At 32.5% G+C, this 19,408-nt stretch overlaps 1 protein-coding gene across 3 annotated transcripts; it reads right to left on the reverse strand.

Moving 5' to 3' along the window:
* Nucleotides 1-11: 11 nt before the first annotated feature.
* On the reverse strand, nt 12-4,854 carry LOC111993834 (transcriptional corepressor LEUNIG_HOMOLOG). 3 transcript variants are annotated; one of them, XM_065779324.1, is made up of 12 exons: nt 4,737-4,854; nt 4,478-4,531; nt 4,252-4,349; nt 3,659-3,768; nt 3,319-3,572; nt 2,921-2,960; nt 2,726-2,828; nt 2,243-2,292; nt 1,876-2,055; nt 786-861; nt 575-627; nt 12-370 (listed from the first exon to the last, which is right to left on the reverse strand). In XM_065779324.1, the coding sequence occupies exons 2-12, from the start codon at nt 4,510-4,512 to the stop codon at nt 215-217; spliced, it is 1,155 nt and encodes a 384-aa protein (XP_065635396.1). In that variant the 5' UTR covers nt 4,513-4,531; nt 4,737-4,854; the 3' UTR covers nt 12-214. The 3 variants fall into 3 exon arrangements, with proteins under 3 accessions (XP_065635396.1, XP_065635394.1, XP_065635395.1); XM_065779322.1 differs by having other exon boundaries at nt 1,876-2,076; nt 4,737-4,851; XM_065779323.1 differs by having other exon boundaries at nt 1,876-2,076; nt 4,628-4,851.
* Nucleotides 4,855-19,408: the final 14,554 nt, after the last annotated feature.

Consider the following 19,408-nt stretch of genomic DNA (forward strand, 5'->3'; position numbering starts at 1 on the left):
TACCTTTCAAAAGTGAAGCCTACCAGATGGTGATGAATCATTATGTTAGAAAAAATATCCATGAATATTCAGATGGCATTACTTCAAATTGTGCATGATTTCCTTTTCAACATCTTGTATTTCGCATAGTATCGTAGCATAATACCTGACATATAGCATCTACGAGATTCCAAGCTTAAATACCATAATCATGTCAACAAACTAGAAATTATTTTTATACTACAAGTGTAGAAGAATTACCTTTATGTTCATCTTTAGTGCATGCTTTAGAATGAATTTTTGAACTGCTGAAAGGAGTGCTTGTGCTTCCAGCATTTTCAGCATTAGATTCAACATTTTCTACAGGTTTACTGTTTCCATTTATACAACCCTTTCATAAAGAACCCATGAAAAGAGCTAAAATAAGAAGACAAAAAGCCAAAGATAGCGTGCATACCAGAAAGAGATATATTCAATATTTATGATGAGTGGGTCTCTAAATTTATTATTTGTAAATGTTTATTTTCTTATAAATATAATGGCCAAGAGATGAAGGCAAGAGCCCTTATGCTTTCTCCCAAGGGGTATGACCTACCAAAGTTTTCTCTCCAGCTCTTGAATATGATCTTGTCTTCCGCTTTCTGCCATTCTGATTCAAAACGAGTAATATTGAAAAAAATGACAGAAAAGTTACATACATACACATACGTGTATTTATATAAGAAACCATAACCTTCGACCAAGTAAGGAAGCATTAATATTCAACTTTCCTAACAAAGATAATGGTTTAATCCAGGTTGCACAACTCTCTAGCAACTTCTGCTGCTTTATTTGATCATTTTGGTATTGGTGCTCTTCAGTTTGTTTCATTTGGACCAATATCTGAGTCATTATCAACTTATCATTTAAAGGATAGTGAAGATTTACAAAGGGAAATTTGAAAATCAATATCTGCATTTGATTCATTTATAGAATAAATCCTTTCATTATCTATATCATTTATTAAAAGAAGAGGGATGAAAACACAAGAACACCAAAGCATCAAAAACAACAAGGGATCTCTATAAAAATCATCATAGGGATGTGGAACATTTATCATACATCAATAGGCATTCATACTTATCAGCATCTAAATTCAACTGAACAATATCCCAAATAACTTAAGGCCAACATCATTATTGTTACTTTATCACACTTATCCTGTCTGCCAAGCCCATGGTTCAATAACATAATAGGCCACAATACCAATGTTACTACATCAACAGACATTTTCTTGGGTCCAAGATAGAGTTCACCAAAAGCAAATTTATGTGTAAGCTCTTTGCTAGGATTTTCTTCCTATCTCATCCAGTTCAGTTCACTGATATTTCCACAAATCTATTTGCTTTCAGTAAATAAACTCAAGATTGATGGTTGACAAGTTTGACAAGGGTATATAGTATATGATTGTATATTTTTCTTATTTCAGGAAATTTCACATAACTGTACAGGAGTTCTTTGTATTTATAAATGGTTCAACAATCAACAGCGTATTACACACGATTATATTATCCATGTAACAATCTTTATTGTTGTTTACGTCTAGGAGCTGGCATGTACAGCAATTTCTTAGATAGCTTTGACTGTTGCTATTTATAAATTTACATATATATATATATATACACATATAGTTATCCACTACAAATATGAAGAATTTGAAATAATTACATTGAAAAATGCAAAGCACTTCAAATGTCAACATAGCAAATAATAATAGAATGGTTGTGTAGTTGTCACATTCCTAGTTGCTGGTTCACCTAGAATTGAAGGGCATAGTAATTCATATCACAACTCTAGCGTCTTTGATACATAGGGAAACCAAACAGCCAGAACTTGAAGGTCATTGTTTCCACTAACCTGTTCATCATTCGCAGATAATTCAATTTTGGGAAGCATCACATTTGGACTAGCAAAATTGACAGGGCTTCCAGGAAAAGTGTCTGTCTGGTTTCTAGGTGTACATGACAGTACTTGGGCCAAAAGTGCTTGCTGACATTCTGGTGTCAACATCTGAAATTGATGTGTATAGCTTGGTGCCTGCAGAACTGGGTTCAGTACCTGGTGTCCCAAAACTCAGGAAATTCGGTCAAGTTCCAACCAAAATATTCAGAAGATTGAACTAGGAATTTTAATTAACGCTTGACAGGAATTAATAACAACAACAAGATAGAACATAGAAGTGCTACCTAGCTAGCTCCAGGGACAATATGTTATAATAACTTACAGTTAAAGGCCATCCATCCAGCAGTGATGAATTGACTCCCTCATTCATCCCTGCAGAGATTAAACATTAGGCATTAAAACATCAACTATAACCTTGCCCTTACATGAATTCAGAGAAAATATTGCCCATACAAGTATTAAGATCAATAAAAGCCACTCATCATTATGCACACAGACCACATGGATATTACTTGTCTCTGACCACTCCCCAAAAAATCAAGGGGGAAAAAAAGGAGGGAACTTGATTACAATTTGTTGTTTGGTCAAATAAACGTAGAGGGCATTAGCCTCATGTTAAGGCCTAAAGATTTTATAAAGACTACAGTAGGTTAACAACAGAAGCAAAGTATGATATCATATATTTATTTCCTTCTTAACACAATACAACACATGAATCAAACAGAAAAGATAATCATTTATTCAATTCCTTGGTACTAAATTCTGTGTAGAAATGAAAAATCTAGAAAGTAGGATATGATAGAACCTGCATCATGAGGTCTGGTTATTGGGAGTTTAAGCTTTGGTATTCCATACAGCATAGGGTCCATATGTACTGTTTTCTCCATGCCAATGTCATTTCTATTTCCCTGCACCACCAGTAACATTAATCTTCAAAGAAGTTCTAGCAGTTATGAATTTCATGATAATGTTTAAAAAGAATTGACCATACTCTCACAACCTGCTGATTAGCCTGCTTATGAATTTGCTGCTGTGGATGGCTGACACATGAATAAAAATTGACAAAGGAAAAGGTTAAAAAATCTGTGTAAATGAAGCCAATTAACAGTAACAAGGATCCTACGCAATCCTCCTGACATAGGAGCAACAATTTCTCAAATTTCATATATCAAACTTTATATATATTTAGAGAGCCAGATCATGGAACTAAGGAGCCTAACTCTCCTTTCATTTAACAAAGAAATTTGCTATACATTTTTTCATTTCATGTAAATTGAGAAGCTCAAATCCAAGGCAAGGGCATGTGGGGTGTGTCAGAACTACGTAAACTGAAAAAATAAAACTCCAGCTCACATCAATTTAATATGATACAAAGTTACAAACACATGTCCGAAATACCTTGAACTTACAGGTGACTTTGGGAGATTCAATTTACTAACATCAACAAGGCGAAAATTGGGTTCAAAGGTTCTAGCAGGATGTCTAAGACGCTCTTCATACATGTTTGCAGCCAACAGACAAGAAGCTGGTTGCCCCAACATCTTATCAAAGTCATTAATGACAGGCAATTTTCCAGGCCTGTGCTGATTAATCGCTAACTGCGGCATTGCTGAGTAGATATTTTGTTGCTCATTCTCTGTCATTTGCGTAGCCTGAAAATTGAACAAAGAATGCCTAGAATGCTCTATCATACAACAAAACTAAGCACAATGATGCCTTAAATTTGACAAAGCATCACCTCAGTTGAGGCCTCTGCCTTCGCCTGCTGATCCTGCAGTTGCCTAGAGGCGTACACGTCATAAAATATCGACCACCATTCATATAAGAATCCTTCAGCAGAGTCAATCACTAGAACAAGAACCCCACATTTCTAATCAACTTATGGTGACAATTTAAACATCACATCAACCCCCGAAAAAATACCATAAGGGGCAAATTAAAGTGCAGTGCATTGAGCAAGAAGCCTCATGAAATCAATATGGAACCAAACAAGAAATTGACATGAACCATAAGCACAATTCAGTAACTTAAGGGACAGAAATTAGAAAATACCTCAAATGTTCATTCTCAAGGAAAATGACAAAGAGACAGAAACGTGTACTCAAAGATATTATAAAAAACAAAATGAGGCAATAACCCCTCAAGCTCAAGGTAATACATAGAAAACAATAACAATAGTAGGAAAATACAACACAACCAAAAAAAAAAAAGAGGTTGCATGTCAGTACTAATTTAAAAGGTAGATTCATTTATCAGGAGAATAATAATAATATAATAGTAAAAATAAGATTCATATATAAAGTAAGAGCATGTAAAGGAAGACAACATTACCAACAGGATTGTTACAAACTTTGGCCTCCTTTCTGAAAATTTGAGCAGTCTTATGCATATTCTTCTTAACCATATAATCAAGCAAGTACAGTTCAAACCTATAATAACCCCACATCATCAAATCAAATGAACGCAAATTTTCTTATTTAGTATATACCAAAAACAAAAAACAAAAACAAAAAAAAAAGGTAACACCCACATACATATTTAAAGCAAAGAAACTCACATTTTCTCAGCATCCCAGTCATGACCAGAAGCCATAATTTGTTTCCACGCAATCCTTTACCAAAAAATGAAAAGTGAAACAAAATGGGTTGCAGTTGTACGGACACACAAAAATGGATATATAAAAAAATAAAAATAAAAAAACGAATACCCAGATGAAGATTTGAGCAGTATATGCAATTGTAGCGTGGCCCCACTTCACTTGGGGATTTTTCTTAAAGAAACGAATGGAGAGTGATAGACAAAGAGAAAGAGGGAACCTGAGTGAGCAGCTAGGCAGTAAGTGACAGTGCCATGCAAAAGGACCCGGAACAAAAGGGACAAGCAAACAGAATTAATTTTCAACTTTCTAGAGAGAGAGAGAGAGAGACTATTTTTATTACATATATATTCACATACATATACTCTACACTGAAAGCTGGTCCAAATTGGTTCTTATGAGAGAGGGGCTGATTGAGTACAGTGAGGGTGTACAGAATTTGAGGGTGCCATGCATATGGGTTCAGGCAAATTGGATTTTGTTTTTTTTTTTTTTTTTGTCAATTTGCCAATAGTACAAGGTTTTTTTTTTTTTTTTTTTTTTTAAGAATTTCAATGTAAAAAAGCTCTTATTTTGGTACGCATTTCATTTTTTTTTTTTTTTTAATTTCAGCTTTAGTTGGTAACCCATTAAATGCTCTGTAAGTAAAGTGCCATTGCTGTCATATATTAAAATTTTGTGAAAGTTGGCCACAATGAATGGGACATTCCCATCTCCCACGTCATTGAATAAGGGTGTTTTTGTCATATGGGGTAGATTCGGTAGCCAATTAAATGCACAGAAAAAATAAATACCCAATTAACACTTTGAATTTTTAGAAAATACTCTTTGGAAATTTTCTTTAGAAAATTGTTCTAGTAGTTTTTTTGAGCCACTACTAGCATGATCTGAATAGAATATATCTTATATGTCCACGGATTTACCGACCAAGAGATTTTAACCCACCAATCCACCCATGAAACAAATGTGGCATGTTCACTGCCTATTAGTACCCACTAGAATTTTTCACCCATGACAAAAAATAAATACATAAAAAATAAAAGATGCCCATGATTTGTTTTGGCCTCTTTATATAGGAAAAAGGTGTGATTGTATTTGAGTATTTCTGTTTCTATTCCACGTGAAAGGGTTGAATGAACAAGCAAACAAACAAAAAGTGATATCGTTAATAATTGTTTACCAAAAAAATTATCATCAATAATTAATAAAGAAATAATAAAGGGGATGGGTAAGCAATTAAAATTAGTAGATGATAATTAATGACATCCAATATAAATGGCATGCTATGTTGATTTGGACATTTATTGTAACAACTAAAGGCATTTTATTTAGAGTAATGCTACAGATATAAATTATTTTATAATATTTTTACAAACTGCTGATGTAGTTTTAGTATTTTTCAAATAGTTATTACAAGTAAAAATATGATGTTATTGATGGACCCATATTAGAACTAGTAAAAATTTGTCACATCAACAGTTTGTAAAAATATTGTAAAATAGTCTGTGTCTGTAGCATTACTCATTTATTTGCATTTGAGTTGCATGAGTTAATTTTTCCGCTTAATTAAACATTATTGTTTTATACTTGTGGTTTGACATTTGATAAGTGATAAGTTTTAAAATGGTTAAATCCATTAAGGTTGCATTTGGAAGCTAGAATTTAAATTTGGATATGAATTTTAAATTAATTGATTTGAAATGCATTGACTTCTAATCAATTGATTTTAGGTATTATCTCAGATTCAATTATTTTAAACCTTTAAAATCTTAGGTGGATTTGTCAAATTCAAATTCTTAATATTTTTTAAACTGTCTAAACAAGATTTTTGTATTTTAATCACTCAAATCCAAATCCAAATACCCAAATCATACCATCCAACCACACCAGAAGAGAGAGATGTGAACTTATTATGTCAGAGGTTAATGTGAAAGTAATTATATAGCAAGTTGAATCATATATTCTACAAACTCAGGTATGCTAATTTAGCTTATAGATTGCAAATACTCGTAAAGAAACAACAAAATGAGTATTTTCTTAATTACATTCCATCCATGGATTCCATTCTTTTTCTTTTTTTTTTTATTTGAGAAACATATACACACACATATATAGGGGAAGGGGGATGAGATAAGGGAATATACTCACACGTCAACACCAAAACTGCATGCAACAGTTAGTGTCGCGGAGCAAGATCTATGGATTCCATTCTGAAAAGAAAGAATTCACCTCAAAATGGTTAAAACCCAATATGTTTGTTTAGAGTGACTAGGAAGCTCTTAAAATCCTAACTGTTTATGATTAAATGAATGGTTTAGGTTCTATTATCTTATTAACATTTAAACAAATATTTATTAGCATTATTATAGTATTCATTTAAACTATTGATGACATGACAAAATCTAAATTCATAAACAAGATACTTGTGATTTGTTTTAACACACACACATACACACACAAAAAAAAAAAAAAAGTGAAGGTGAAACGTGGTCCAAATATTATCGACTTTGAGCACTGCACTGTTTCAAAAAATTGGAAGTAAATTTGACAAAGATGCATAAGTAATTGAAAGCCTACTTTATATATATATATATATATATATGACCCATTATATTCTACTTTTTGTTTCCCTCCCCCTCACCCACCACAATATCACAAAATTTATCTAATACGTTAAATTGAAAACTCCATCAAAAATCTAAATTAGATTTTAGTTGCACTACAATTTTGTGCCAAGTGTTTTTCTATTTGCAATCTAACTTACGACAAGTGCTCTTACATTTTAAAATGCACTCAAATTTTGTACCGAGTACTATTCAATCATTAATTTCATGTCAAAATGTTTTTCTATATAAATTTTTAATCTAAACTTTAAAGCATAAAGCATCAATTAGAATTTATTATATATCTATGAAATACTTTTAGCCCATTTAAAACTATCTTAAGTCTATCTAAAACCACTTCTAACCCATTAATCTTATTATAATTAAAGTATAAATTTCAATGAATATTTTACCATTTTTACAAAAGTTGGTTATTCATTTTCACTGTGTTTTCATAATAACTCGATTATTATAAATTACTTGAAAATTATAAATATATATTTATTGCAATTATTACATCACAATAACAAATGTTATGTTAAGGACACACTGGTCCTTCTTTTTCCCTTTAAAATAGCACAATCAAAATTAAACAATTTACTTACTCTATCAAATAATATTATTACAAGGCTTTTTCAAGAGTTGATAATAATAATAATAATAATAATCACTATTATTCAATTTAGAACATCCATACATATATACTAAGTTAAAACCCAATTTTTAAATGGGTTTCATCTACCTATGAAAAAAGTGTGAAATGATACTATTTGATATTTCTATCCAATGTAAAAAGAAAAGTGCTATGTTCATAACATTTTCACAACATTTTTACAATAAATCATAGGTGGTTAGTTGTTATTAGTTCTACTTTGAACCTACCACTGAAATTACTTTTTTACCCCACTAAGAACAACCTGTAAAAACCCACCACTTAGGATTGGTTGTAAAGATGTTATGAAAATATTGTGAACATAGCATTCCTCATGTTAAAAAATGGAATAAAGCAAAAAAAAAAAAAAAAAAAAAAGTAGCATCATTAATGAAAAATAATAAATAAGTTGTCCAAGCAATTAAAATCAGTATAAGATAATTAATGACAGTCGGTATAAATGGCATTCAATGTTGATTTGGGCATTTATTGTAATAATTAAAGGCATTTTAATTGCATTGAGTTGTAGGAGTTATTATATGCACTTAATTAAAGATTATTATTTTCACACCAATGGTTTGACACTTATAAGTGATAAGTTTCAAAATGGTTAATTCATTATGTAAGAGAGATTTGAAATGGTTAAACTTATCATGTGAGAGTAGGGTACCAATTCATGTTTGCGAGTCAGGTTTGTGTCATATTAAATTATAAGTATTTGGCTATATGTTGATCCGAACCCAATCTATTTAGTAAACATGTCAATAATCTTCAACCCTAACATGACATGTTTATTAAACAGGTCAACCCGACACGACACATTTAACTCGTTTAATTAACAAGTATGTAAATGTCAATACAAATGACTAGTTTAATAACCCATTTGATTAATAGGTCTAAAATTAAAATACAATTACAACCATAAATATAGTAATAAACATATAAATATTAGGGGTGTCAATTCGGGTTAGCGTGTCAGCATGTCATGTCGAGGTAGTGATATTCGACTAAATGGCTCAACCCTAACTCGAACCATTTAATAATCGTGTCATGATCCTTCAACCTTAACCCAACCTATTAATAAGGCAAGTTAACCCGACCCAACCTATTTAACACGCTTAATAAACGAGTCATGTTAGGTTGACATGAATGTAACACAACTCATTTCAACCTACATAACATCCATCTAGAAATAATTTTTTCTTACATCCCAAAAGCAGTGCATACACTTTAAGTTTTCAACCCATATTCAAAATAATATAGTTCAACAAAAATATAACATTCATCTAGAAATAAGTTCTTTACACTCCAAAAGAAGTGCATACACTTCAACCCAAATTCAAAATAATATAGTTTAACAAAAATAATATAGTTCAACAAAAATATAATATCCTTGGAACTCGCCAAATGCTAAGTATTAATATTGTAAGAATTGGAGCAAACAGTAGACTAATCCTAATTATGACTACAATTATCATCCATAGAGAGAGAGAGAGAGAGAGAGAGAGAGAGAGAGAGCAATAACCGGTTTGAGACTTTGAGTTTGAAAATTAGGCATGAGACAATAAGATAGTAGAGTGAGTAGTATGGATAAAATAAAAAATAAAATAAAATAAGATATTTATAAGAAGGTTTAGAGATTTAGGATTTGTAGGGTTTATAAATATAGGGTTTTGTAAAGTTTCAATTTCCAATTATATCCCTTGTAAGTTCTTGTAATTACTCACTTTTCTTTTTAAATTTAAAATATGTGTTGGATATAAAAGGTATTTGACAAATCTAAAATAAAATGAATATTTATTTGTTATACGAGTTAAACAAGTTGTGTTAAGTAGGTCATTTTGGGTTGACATAAATAAATTGACATGTCAAACGTGTCTATTGCAGGTTATGCGAGTTAACCCACTTATGACACGTTTCTTATCGTGTCACTTTCAGGTTAACCCGTTTATGACTCAAATCCATTAAGGCACAACCTTAACCCGCAAAAACCCTTGTCGGGTTCGTGTCGTGTTCGCGAGTTGGGTCGAATATTGGCACCCCTAATAAATATAAGCATAAATTAAGCAATAATAACAAAATAATAATAATAACTAATACCTTCATAAACTAAATAAGTCAAACGAGTCAAATACATTTACATGTTGAATATGAACACAACTCGTTTATTAAACAGGTTAGCCATGTCAACCCAAATATGACCCGAACTCGTTTAGCCTTAACCCATGACCTGTTTATAAACAGGTTAGTTGCGTCGGGTTCGCGGGTCGTGTTAGATTTTTCCACACCTATGTAAGAGAGATTAATGTGAAAGTAATCATATTTTGTTGAAAATGTGAACATCTTTGAGTTTCAAGTTGAACAATATGTTATAAAATCTTAGGTGTCAATCATTGTACCCAATCAAATCCAACCTATGCTTGGGAGAATGGCAACTAAGGTGGAATGAGTGAGTGCTCCCACTTTGTATGTGAGAGTTTCATTTGCATTACTTGTATTTGTAGAGTTTGATCGTGTAGGGGTGGGTTTTTAAAGTGTAAGGAGTCACTACTAATTATTGGGATTTCTTAATAAGTGATTGGTCACTTAAATTTATAGTTGGTTTTTAATAAGTTTAGTTCCTCTAACCTAAGCTAGGTCATATTGTGTCTTGAAGTAGAAACATAGATTCGAGGGGAAGGTGTTAGGCACACCCAAGATGCCTAAACGTAGTCAAATTTGATTATACCTTGAAAATGTTGTGCAATGCAATATAATAGAATAAATGCCCAATCTTGGGGGCATCTATACCATGTTATCAATTGTGCAACAAGATGGATACACGAGGTAAGATATCAATAGTTTTGGTTTAGAGTAGAAACAAGACAATTTTAGTTTAAAAACCATTTGAAAAATCATGGACTGGGAAGGGACTAGTGTCAAGATAGACTTGAAATCTCACATTAATCATACAACCACATTTTGTGGTTGGTCCTAGCCATAATCAAGATCTCACCATTCTTTGTTGAATTATGCGATTTGTCTGTTAATGAAATATTGAAACTAAGTTAGATCACAATAGAGACATTCTTCATGATGTAATTTGGCAATGCAGTTGTACTTTAAAGAACCATAAAATCAAAATTTTAATAGGTTTTTGATATGGAAAACCATAAAATTAGTGTTAAAATTTAAAGAAGGTTTTTATGTTAAAAACTAGAAAATCGGGATTTTTCATTTGAAAATTTTTTTATGTTGAAAACTAGACACCCAAGGTTTAGTAAATTGAGAAGGCTTTTTATAAGAACAACTTGTTGGGTATACACGTGTAAGTAATGTCTCACATTAAATAATGATGAGAAGAATGAGTAGTTAATATAACATAATTGAACACATACTTATTAAACTTAGAGCATTCACATCAATCCATGTAAAATTTTCCGCCTATTTTAACAAAAAAAACCTACTTTTTCTATTTTACACAACCACTTTTTCAAAGCACCCACATCAGTTAATCTATTTTAGAAGATATTTCAATAAAATATTCGTTTTTTTATTAATTTTTTATTATTTTCTTTAATAGTCATACTTTTTAAATTTAAGCTTATATTTCAAGTAAAACACCAAAACTGGTGGCTTGGCCAGTGGAGCCTCTTACTCTAGAGGTCCGATGGTCAGATTGCCGAAATAGTGTTTCCGGCGACCACCTCTAGATCGGTGTCTCCGCCCATCGTGCCACCAGAATTGGTGGCCAGACCACCAAAATAATGGCTTTGGCAACAGCTGACAAATCAATGTCTTTGACCATCATTTTGCCATCAATGAAATATTTCGGTATATCGTTTCAAGGTTACACATTGGAGAGAGATATATATATATATATATATTATTTACTATTAGTAGATTTTAGTTTTTAAAAAAGGCACTAATTTGAATTAAAATTTTTAATATAGACTTTAATAAAATTCCAAATAAAATCATGCTTTGTTTGAAAAAAAAAAAAAAAAAACTCAATTATAATTCTTTCATAATTAAATTATATTGTAGAGATATTTACAAGTAAGGAAGCTTCCCTTCCCCTCACTTTTAACCCCCACCACTAAAACATCTGACCCTCTTTTTTATTTTTTCCTTTTTTGTCTCACAAAATCAAAGCTTTTCTCTACTTCCTCTCCCACGGTCTTTTCTCTTTAATTTTTTTTTTTTAATCTTTTCCTTTGTCATAGCTCTCAAGAACTTGTTTCTCTCTTCTCTAATGGAAGCAACAAGCTCTCCATGAGCAAAGAAAGCAGCAAGCTCTCCATGGCAGTGGTGACGGCAGCTTTGATTTGAGTTTGGGTTTGGGTTTGGGTTTGGGTTGATGGGTTTTTTGTTGAAAGTTTGATTTTAGGTTTTAAGTTGTTGAGTTTTCCATTGAAGCTTTGATTTTTAGTTTGGATTGATTTTTGGTTTGATTTTTCTTTGTTTTTGGTTGATTTTGTGATTGGAATATCATGGGTTGTGATGGGTTGTGGTGGTGTTGATTGAGTGGTGGTCAGGTGGTGTTGAGAGTATGTGGGGGAAGAGAGACTAATGAGAGCAGAAGTGACAGAAACAATTAATAAAATAGTAATATACACATCTATAGTAACCGTGCAAATATGCAAGGTTACTATAGCAAATCTGCATATTTACACAACAATAGCCAAACTGATGCGAAGCAGATTTAGGAAATATTGTGTAAATTCTGCATCTTTTTCTATTTTGCACAATTTTGCACCCACTAATGTGAGTGCTCTTAGACCTTTTGGGTTAAAGTGTGTTTCTATAATGTTATATTAAATATTCAAGAAAGCTCCCCAATGTGTTTAATTCCTCAATTGACACCAAAGTGTCCCAAGTTCTAGCACGACCAATCTGGTACTAAGCTTGGCCTAAATGTGTTCCTTGAAGACCAAAAGTGCAACCCATCATTTTTGTTAGGTTCTAAGGAATTATGAACTAATGTATTAGAACTTCAATTTGTAATGCGTAAGAGTGCCTTTTTCATCAGCACAGTGGCCCAAAGATCCTGGGCCAAATAAGTGTTTTTTGGTAGATCGGGCTTAGTTCACTGCAGCTAAAAGGCTATTTAAGAACCAAGTAGTGCACAAAGCAAGCTCCTTACAACACAAGTAAACTAACAAACGAAAATATCCACATTGAATGACAGTTCAACAACAAGGAAATGCACAGCAAATAAAATACAATATAAGAAAAAGCTAGGGATCCTCGAATTAGTGGGAGGCATTTCATTAATTTTCTTTAGTTATGATTACAGTGCTCACTAAGACGTGATACAAAATATAAGTAAGTTCAAAAATTACAGACTTTGATAGCTATTCAAGCTTTCAAGACTTGCAAAGTTTGAAAATCTTGAATCCGAGTATGTGCTATAGTGGCTATCTTTGGGATACCAGGAGCAGTCCCTCTGTTTTCCTTAAACTCTACAGAGTTCTTCCTATGGCTCTATGTGTTTTAAGAAACCAAAAAAAAAAAGGCAATGAATCTCTGAATAAAGAAATTAGTTGATCGAAATCTCTCCCTTTCTCAGCATGAATTCCCCTCTCCTTTTATAACGCAACTCTAGGGTTCTGGGGTACTAGTGATTTCCCCCTTTTGCCCTTCAGAGTTCGTGTTGTGCCAGTCTTGCTTAGAGGCTGGTAGTTTCCTTTTCTTCTCATAGCTTCTTGTTTTTTGGTGTGACCAAGTGGAAAGCCCCTAGCTAGTTTTCCATTTCGAGATCCCCTCCGTTTACTGAACTTCAGCCATTTGGCCCTTTCTCCCAGCTTTTGGTTGCACTCCATCCTTGTCGTTTTTCCCCAAATAGTTGGAATCTTAACTGTTGAGTTGAAAGCTCCTCCCAGTTGCCTCTTTTTTATGGTTTTCTCATCGTTGGTTCCTTGAGGCACAACTCCTGCATTTTGCTTCGTACTTTCTGATCCCACTGCACGTCTGGAGCATGAGACTCGCATGCTCTTTGTATTTTATCCCTCTTTTTTGAATTTGTTTCAATCCTACTTCGCGCGTCCCAGTGATCCCTGAACTCTAGTGACTTTTGGGATCCCGGTCTAGCTCTTCTTATTGGGCTCATTTTTGTTTATTGGTCCTAGCCGGTTGGGCCTTTCTCTTGCTTTATGTATTTCTATTCTTCCATGGGTCTTTGGATCCCAACCCTTTGGGCCTCTTGCCCTTTTTCTTCTTTCTTTTCTTTTCTCTTTTTTCATTATGTGAGCCCAGCCCCTTTTTTTTTTTTTCTTTTTTTTTTTCATGAGATGAGCCCAATGTGTTATTTCTTTGGACCCTAAACTGTGATCAATTTTGAACCTCAACATAATGTTGACAAACCATAATCAAAAAGTTTTAGTCTTGTTTGGACTTGCTCAAAGTATAGGTTTCTATGAAAAGTTGGAATCGAGTTACTACAGGATTTACTGTGTAAATCTGTCTGGCTCGATCGATCGAGAATTAGACTCGATCGATCAAAAGTCGTGCAGATTGTTTTTTCTACAGAATTTCTAACTTAGCCCAAGCCCGTTGAATGTGTAGGGTTTTATGTTTTGTCTGAAGTATAAAAGGGAAAACCCTAGCCACGTTTTGGTTGCTTTTTATGTTGTGTGTGTGAATCTTTTGTGAGATCTAGAGGTGTTTGCCTTCACACATACTTAGGGTTATCAAGAATCAAGACTATGTCAAGAACTTGATGTTGAATTTATTGCAGATTCAAGAGCTTAAAGTTACACAAGCGAGAGTGCTTGTACTTGCTGGGAATCCAAGAAAGAAGTAGTCCATAGACTTGGAGCTATCACGTGGTCGTGGTAATAAGTTTCCTACTCGAGGTAGCAATAAGATGTTAGTGGCCTAAGTCGCTATTGTGTAAATTTCAATTCTTTCATAGTGATTCAGTTTACCTTGAGGATAGTTAGGTTAAATCATCCCCAGGTTTTTTACTGATTTGGTTTTCCTAGGTCATCATATCTTTATGTTTTTTATTTTCCGCACTTTACATTGATATTATATATTTGTGTTAACCTAGATCTAATAATTTGACTAAGTAATCACTTGGCTAATTAACTAAGTTAATCTGGTTGTGTTTTAAAGGATCTAAAAACGTACGATTTTGAACTTTTATCATTAGGAAAAGAAGTCAAATAGCATCTAATTAGCATTTAATTAAGGTTTTCCTAGGGAATAGTTAGCTTTTTAATATTTTAGTTCTCCTAGGCAAACAAGTCATTTAAAAAGTCAAATGACATTTAGTTGGGGTATTTCTAGAGAATAGTTAACTTTTATGTTTTAGTTCTCCTAAGCAGACAAGTCATTTAAAAAGTCAAATAGTATTTAATTGGGGTTTTCCTAGGGAATGGTTAGCATTTATTTTTTAGTTTTCCTAAGCAAACAAGTCATTTATTTTCTTATAGTTCCTATGAGTAAAGATCTTGAAATTTTAATCTTTCAATGATATTTTCGTTTTCTATGCTTAGAGGGTTGTTCTAAGCTCTATAAAAGCCTTTTGGCTGAAATAAATAAGAAGAGAGTGTATTTCAGATTAAAAAATCTTTATGCTTCAGAAGATGAATTTCTTCTTTTAAACTCTTATCCCATTGGTGGATTCCTTGGGTGGCAATTTTTAGTCCTATATCTCTTTGGATGGTGTTTTTGTATCCCATAGAGTGGTAAACTCTTTATCCATTTTATTTATTAAGTGTTTGGGTAAACACCTCATTTTGTACCCATTAATAGACTTTGGTCTCTGGCTCCAATGATAAGGTTGACATACGTCAACAAAGGGTAATTAAAGAGTTCATAATAGTTTGGAAGTAATCACAACTCAAAAGTACTCAAATTGCTTTTAAAACGATAATGAAAAATGGCATTCACTCAATATTTTGACCATAAATTTTGACCCACAATGAATATTTAAGTGCAGTTTATTTCTTTGGAAAGTAGACATCCTAGGCTTCAATTTTGATGTATATTTTGTATGATATGAATTTATATTGAGTGAGTTATGGCCGTTTGAAGTTAGGACAATTGTGTAGTCGAATTTAGGGTTTTTGGGAAGCATGCGTATGCAACCACGTTTCCAAGCCTTCAAGACTTTATTTTTGGCCCACAAAACATCATTTTTTGATAGAGGCCAGCTTCTAGACCCTTAGGAACATCTAAAGGCCTCTAAAAAGCCCCGAAAACCCTAGTTTTAACATATAAATACTCACTTTATGTCTCTAATAAAAACCCTAGCTAGAGAGAGTTGATTATTTGCCTCCATCTTCTCTAAAACCCTAGTTCATCTTCTCTAATTACCCACACAGCACCTAAGCACGTTTTTTATAGATTCAAAACCTCTCTCTAGTAGTTTTCTGTGGCAGAAACTAGTTTTCTAAATTGTTTTCAAAACCTTTTCAATTAAAGTTTGTTTTTGAGTTGTGATTCCTAAAAACTATTGTGATTATTTAATTCTCTTGTTCTCTCAATCTAATCTTTGTGTTGTATGCACTAAAGGGTCAGTTAAATAAACTCTAAACTCCTAATCTTAAGCAAGGTGAGTGTTCTTTCCATGAACTCCTCCTTTGTTTAATACAATTCACATGAGTTTATTAATATAGTTTTTCTACTTGTTATATTTAATTTGTTTATGTTTTTAATTATGTTTGATATGTACTAATATGATTTTGGGTTGATATAATCTGTTCTATTTGTTTTTGTGTCTTTATTTTATTCTTATGTTATATTGACATGTTCTTGGTGTGATTTGAATATTAATATTTGTTTTGTTCAATGATTATGATTCTTGTTTGATGTGTTAACATGATTATAGGTTAGTTATATTTGGTTCTTAGTTAAGTATTTAGGGTTTCTAAAATGCTTATTTGTTAATACCTTTGTTTGTTCAAATCTTGCAAAATGTGATCTTTCAAATCTATGCTAAAGGATGTGTACGCATCATCAAGTATGCATGCCCAAATTAGGGCAAAATCACATTTTTATTTAGTTAATCATTTTTCATGTGTTCTTTGATTCTATTTGACACTGTTTTAGGTTAATTATTCATGTTTATTTGCTTTCCATATTTATTTGGTCAATTTGTCATGTTTTTTTTTTTTATTTGAAATTTTTTCCTTTTGTGTTTTATTTAATTGTTATCTTTTTCCTTTTTAGTATATGTTTGATTGTTTTTTTATTTATTAAGTTTCCTATTCTGTTATTGAGTGATCTTTAACATGTTGTATGTGTCTTTTTAATTAAGTGCATGATGTATGTTTAGGGTTAAGGATTAGGGCTCTCTTAATAAATTCTTTAATTAAATGGTCTAACAACACATAATGGAGACCAGCACACAAGCTGGGCAATCTTAGGTGCCTAACATCTTCCCAAGCTGTACCCAAACTTTGAACCCATAATCTCGTATGCAGACCTGTACGTGTAAGTAAGTGGCCCAAAATGCCCAATTTGGTTTCTGGACCTAAAACAGATGGCGACTCCATTTTTACCCTCTACCCGATCCACTCTAGGCCATGGCATACTTTCTACGAGGAAACCACTTGTCGTGGGCACTTGTGCCCACACCCATCGTATCATATTACATTTCAACCATCCTTCACCCCCTTCTTGGATCAGTTTGGCTTTTCCCTTACAAATCTAGTATCTCCAACACAACTAGCAAAGTAGAGCTTAGGTTTGAAAAAGTTTTTAATGTTGAAAACCAGCAAACTAAGATTCAACATTTGAACATGTTTTTTATGTGAAAACCCAGAAAACCAAGACTAATGCTTGATAAGGTTTTTGATATAATAATAGAAAAAAAAAATAATAATAAAAAAAAAAACCAAGGTTTAGCATCTTTGAAAAAAAATTTGATGTGGAAAACCAGCAAACCAAGGCTTCAATATGAAAAAGGTTTTTAATGTGGAAAACTTAAAAACAAAGATTAACATCTTGATAAGGTTTTTGATATGGAAAACCAAAAATACGGAGTTAACATCTTGAAAGGGTTTTTTGATGTGGGAAATCATAAATTGGTAACATGGTAACCTGGCATATAGATCAATTCAAATGCTTAATTAGATCGTTTTTGCAAGGACCTAGTCAAATCCAGCCAAACCCAACGTGTTTGTGAAGAACCATGTAACTTGGCTTAAAATTACCTCTATGGGTCCCCTCTATTGACTTATTTACTATTTAATGCGTGAGAATATGGTAATTTAGAGAGGAAAAACCTTTATAAAATATATATATATATATAAATAAAAAAATAAATAAATAAAAAAGCCATTGTAGTGATGTACATGTGTCTCTGTCCAAGACTTCCATCAATTTTCTGCTCCTGACCTGATCACTATCGGTATATGTTATTGTTTATTGTTTTACCTGACATTGTTTAATAGGTTGACATTACTTATAAAACTAGAAGCATTCTTTTATTTTTGTTAGCATTTTAGGTTTTAGTCTTCCTATGAAAAAAAAAATAATGGTTGTTGTTGTTACTTATTGTAACTTACACAAATTGTTGATGCCTTGATGTTTTATTCTTTCTCATGTGTTTGTTTTAAATAATTTTATTGAAAATTTATAATCAGTTTAATTGTATATTTATCTCATACGAATTTTACTAAAATATGTTTTTTAGGCATATGCCTCTTTTTTTAATTTACATATTTGTGTTATGATTTTCTAACTTTTTTATTTTATTTTTTATTTGATCCTATGGTTCTACTAGTGACCAATTGATTGAATCAATGACCTAGCTCATAAATAGAGTTAACATTTAGAGCCTATTTGGATTGAGGGGTAAGGAAGAGGAGTGTAGTAGAGTTGGCCCTAATAGGCTTAGTCCAAACTTAATAACTATGCTTTTAGCTTCAAAGTCATCTAACTTCATAGCCTTTCAACAGTCAAAAGGGTGAAATCTCCAAGGAAAGTGGCCTTTGGATTCCAAACCTTGATGAAACTAACATAAACCCTAAACTCTAAACATAACACTAACTTTAACCCAAACCCTAAACAATAACACTAACCCTAAACCCAAACCCAAACCCAAACCCAAACCCTAAATCCTAATACTAACCCTAAACATTAACACTAACCATAACCCAAAATTGTAACCCTAAACATTAATATTGATCCTAACTCTAAACACTAACCTTAGACCCAAACCTTAAAATTGACATGTCATTAGCCAATGTCCACATGTAAATTGGTATCTCAACCAATCCATCCATTACATATGGATTGAATTCTATAATTTTCTCAAAGGTTATTCCACATTTCTTGATGCTCCATTCTTGCCCACATCATCATACTCTTTAATTGCGTATTACGAAAGCTCAAGTTGAAACTGTTAGAAACATGGCAGAGGGAGTAGTGATGATACCCATGTGGTCACTACTACTTGATATTTGGAAATGCAATGGTTGATAACATCCAGTGGTGTCAACAAGATATTACACATATGCCATTGTGTTGTGTCACATATTGCCTAATAGATCACAAGACTCCTGCCTGTTCAACAATGCCAAATGCGAGCGAGACAACTTGATCTTCTCCATACCCCACGTTGATGCAAAAACCAGTGTACCTATGTATTACTAATTTACTATATGAAAATGTAGCATCTATATTTTTATGATTAGCCTACAA

The sequence above is a fragment of the Quercus suber genome, unplaced genomic scaffold, assembly GCF_002906115.3.
Source record: "Quercus suber isolate HL8 unplaced genomic scaffold, Cork oak 2.0 scaffold_205, whole genome shotgun sequence".
NCBI lineage: Eukaryota > Viridiplantae > Streptophyta > Magnoliopsida > Fagales > Fagaceae > Quercus > Quercus suber.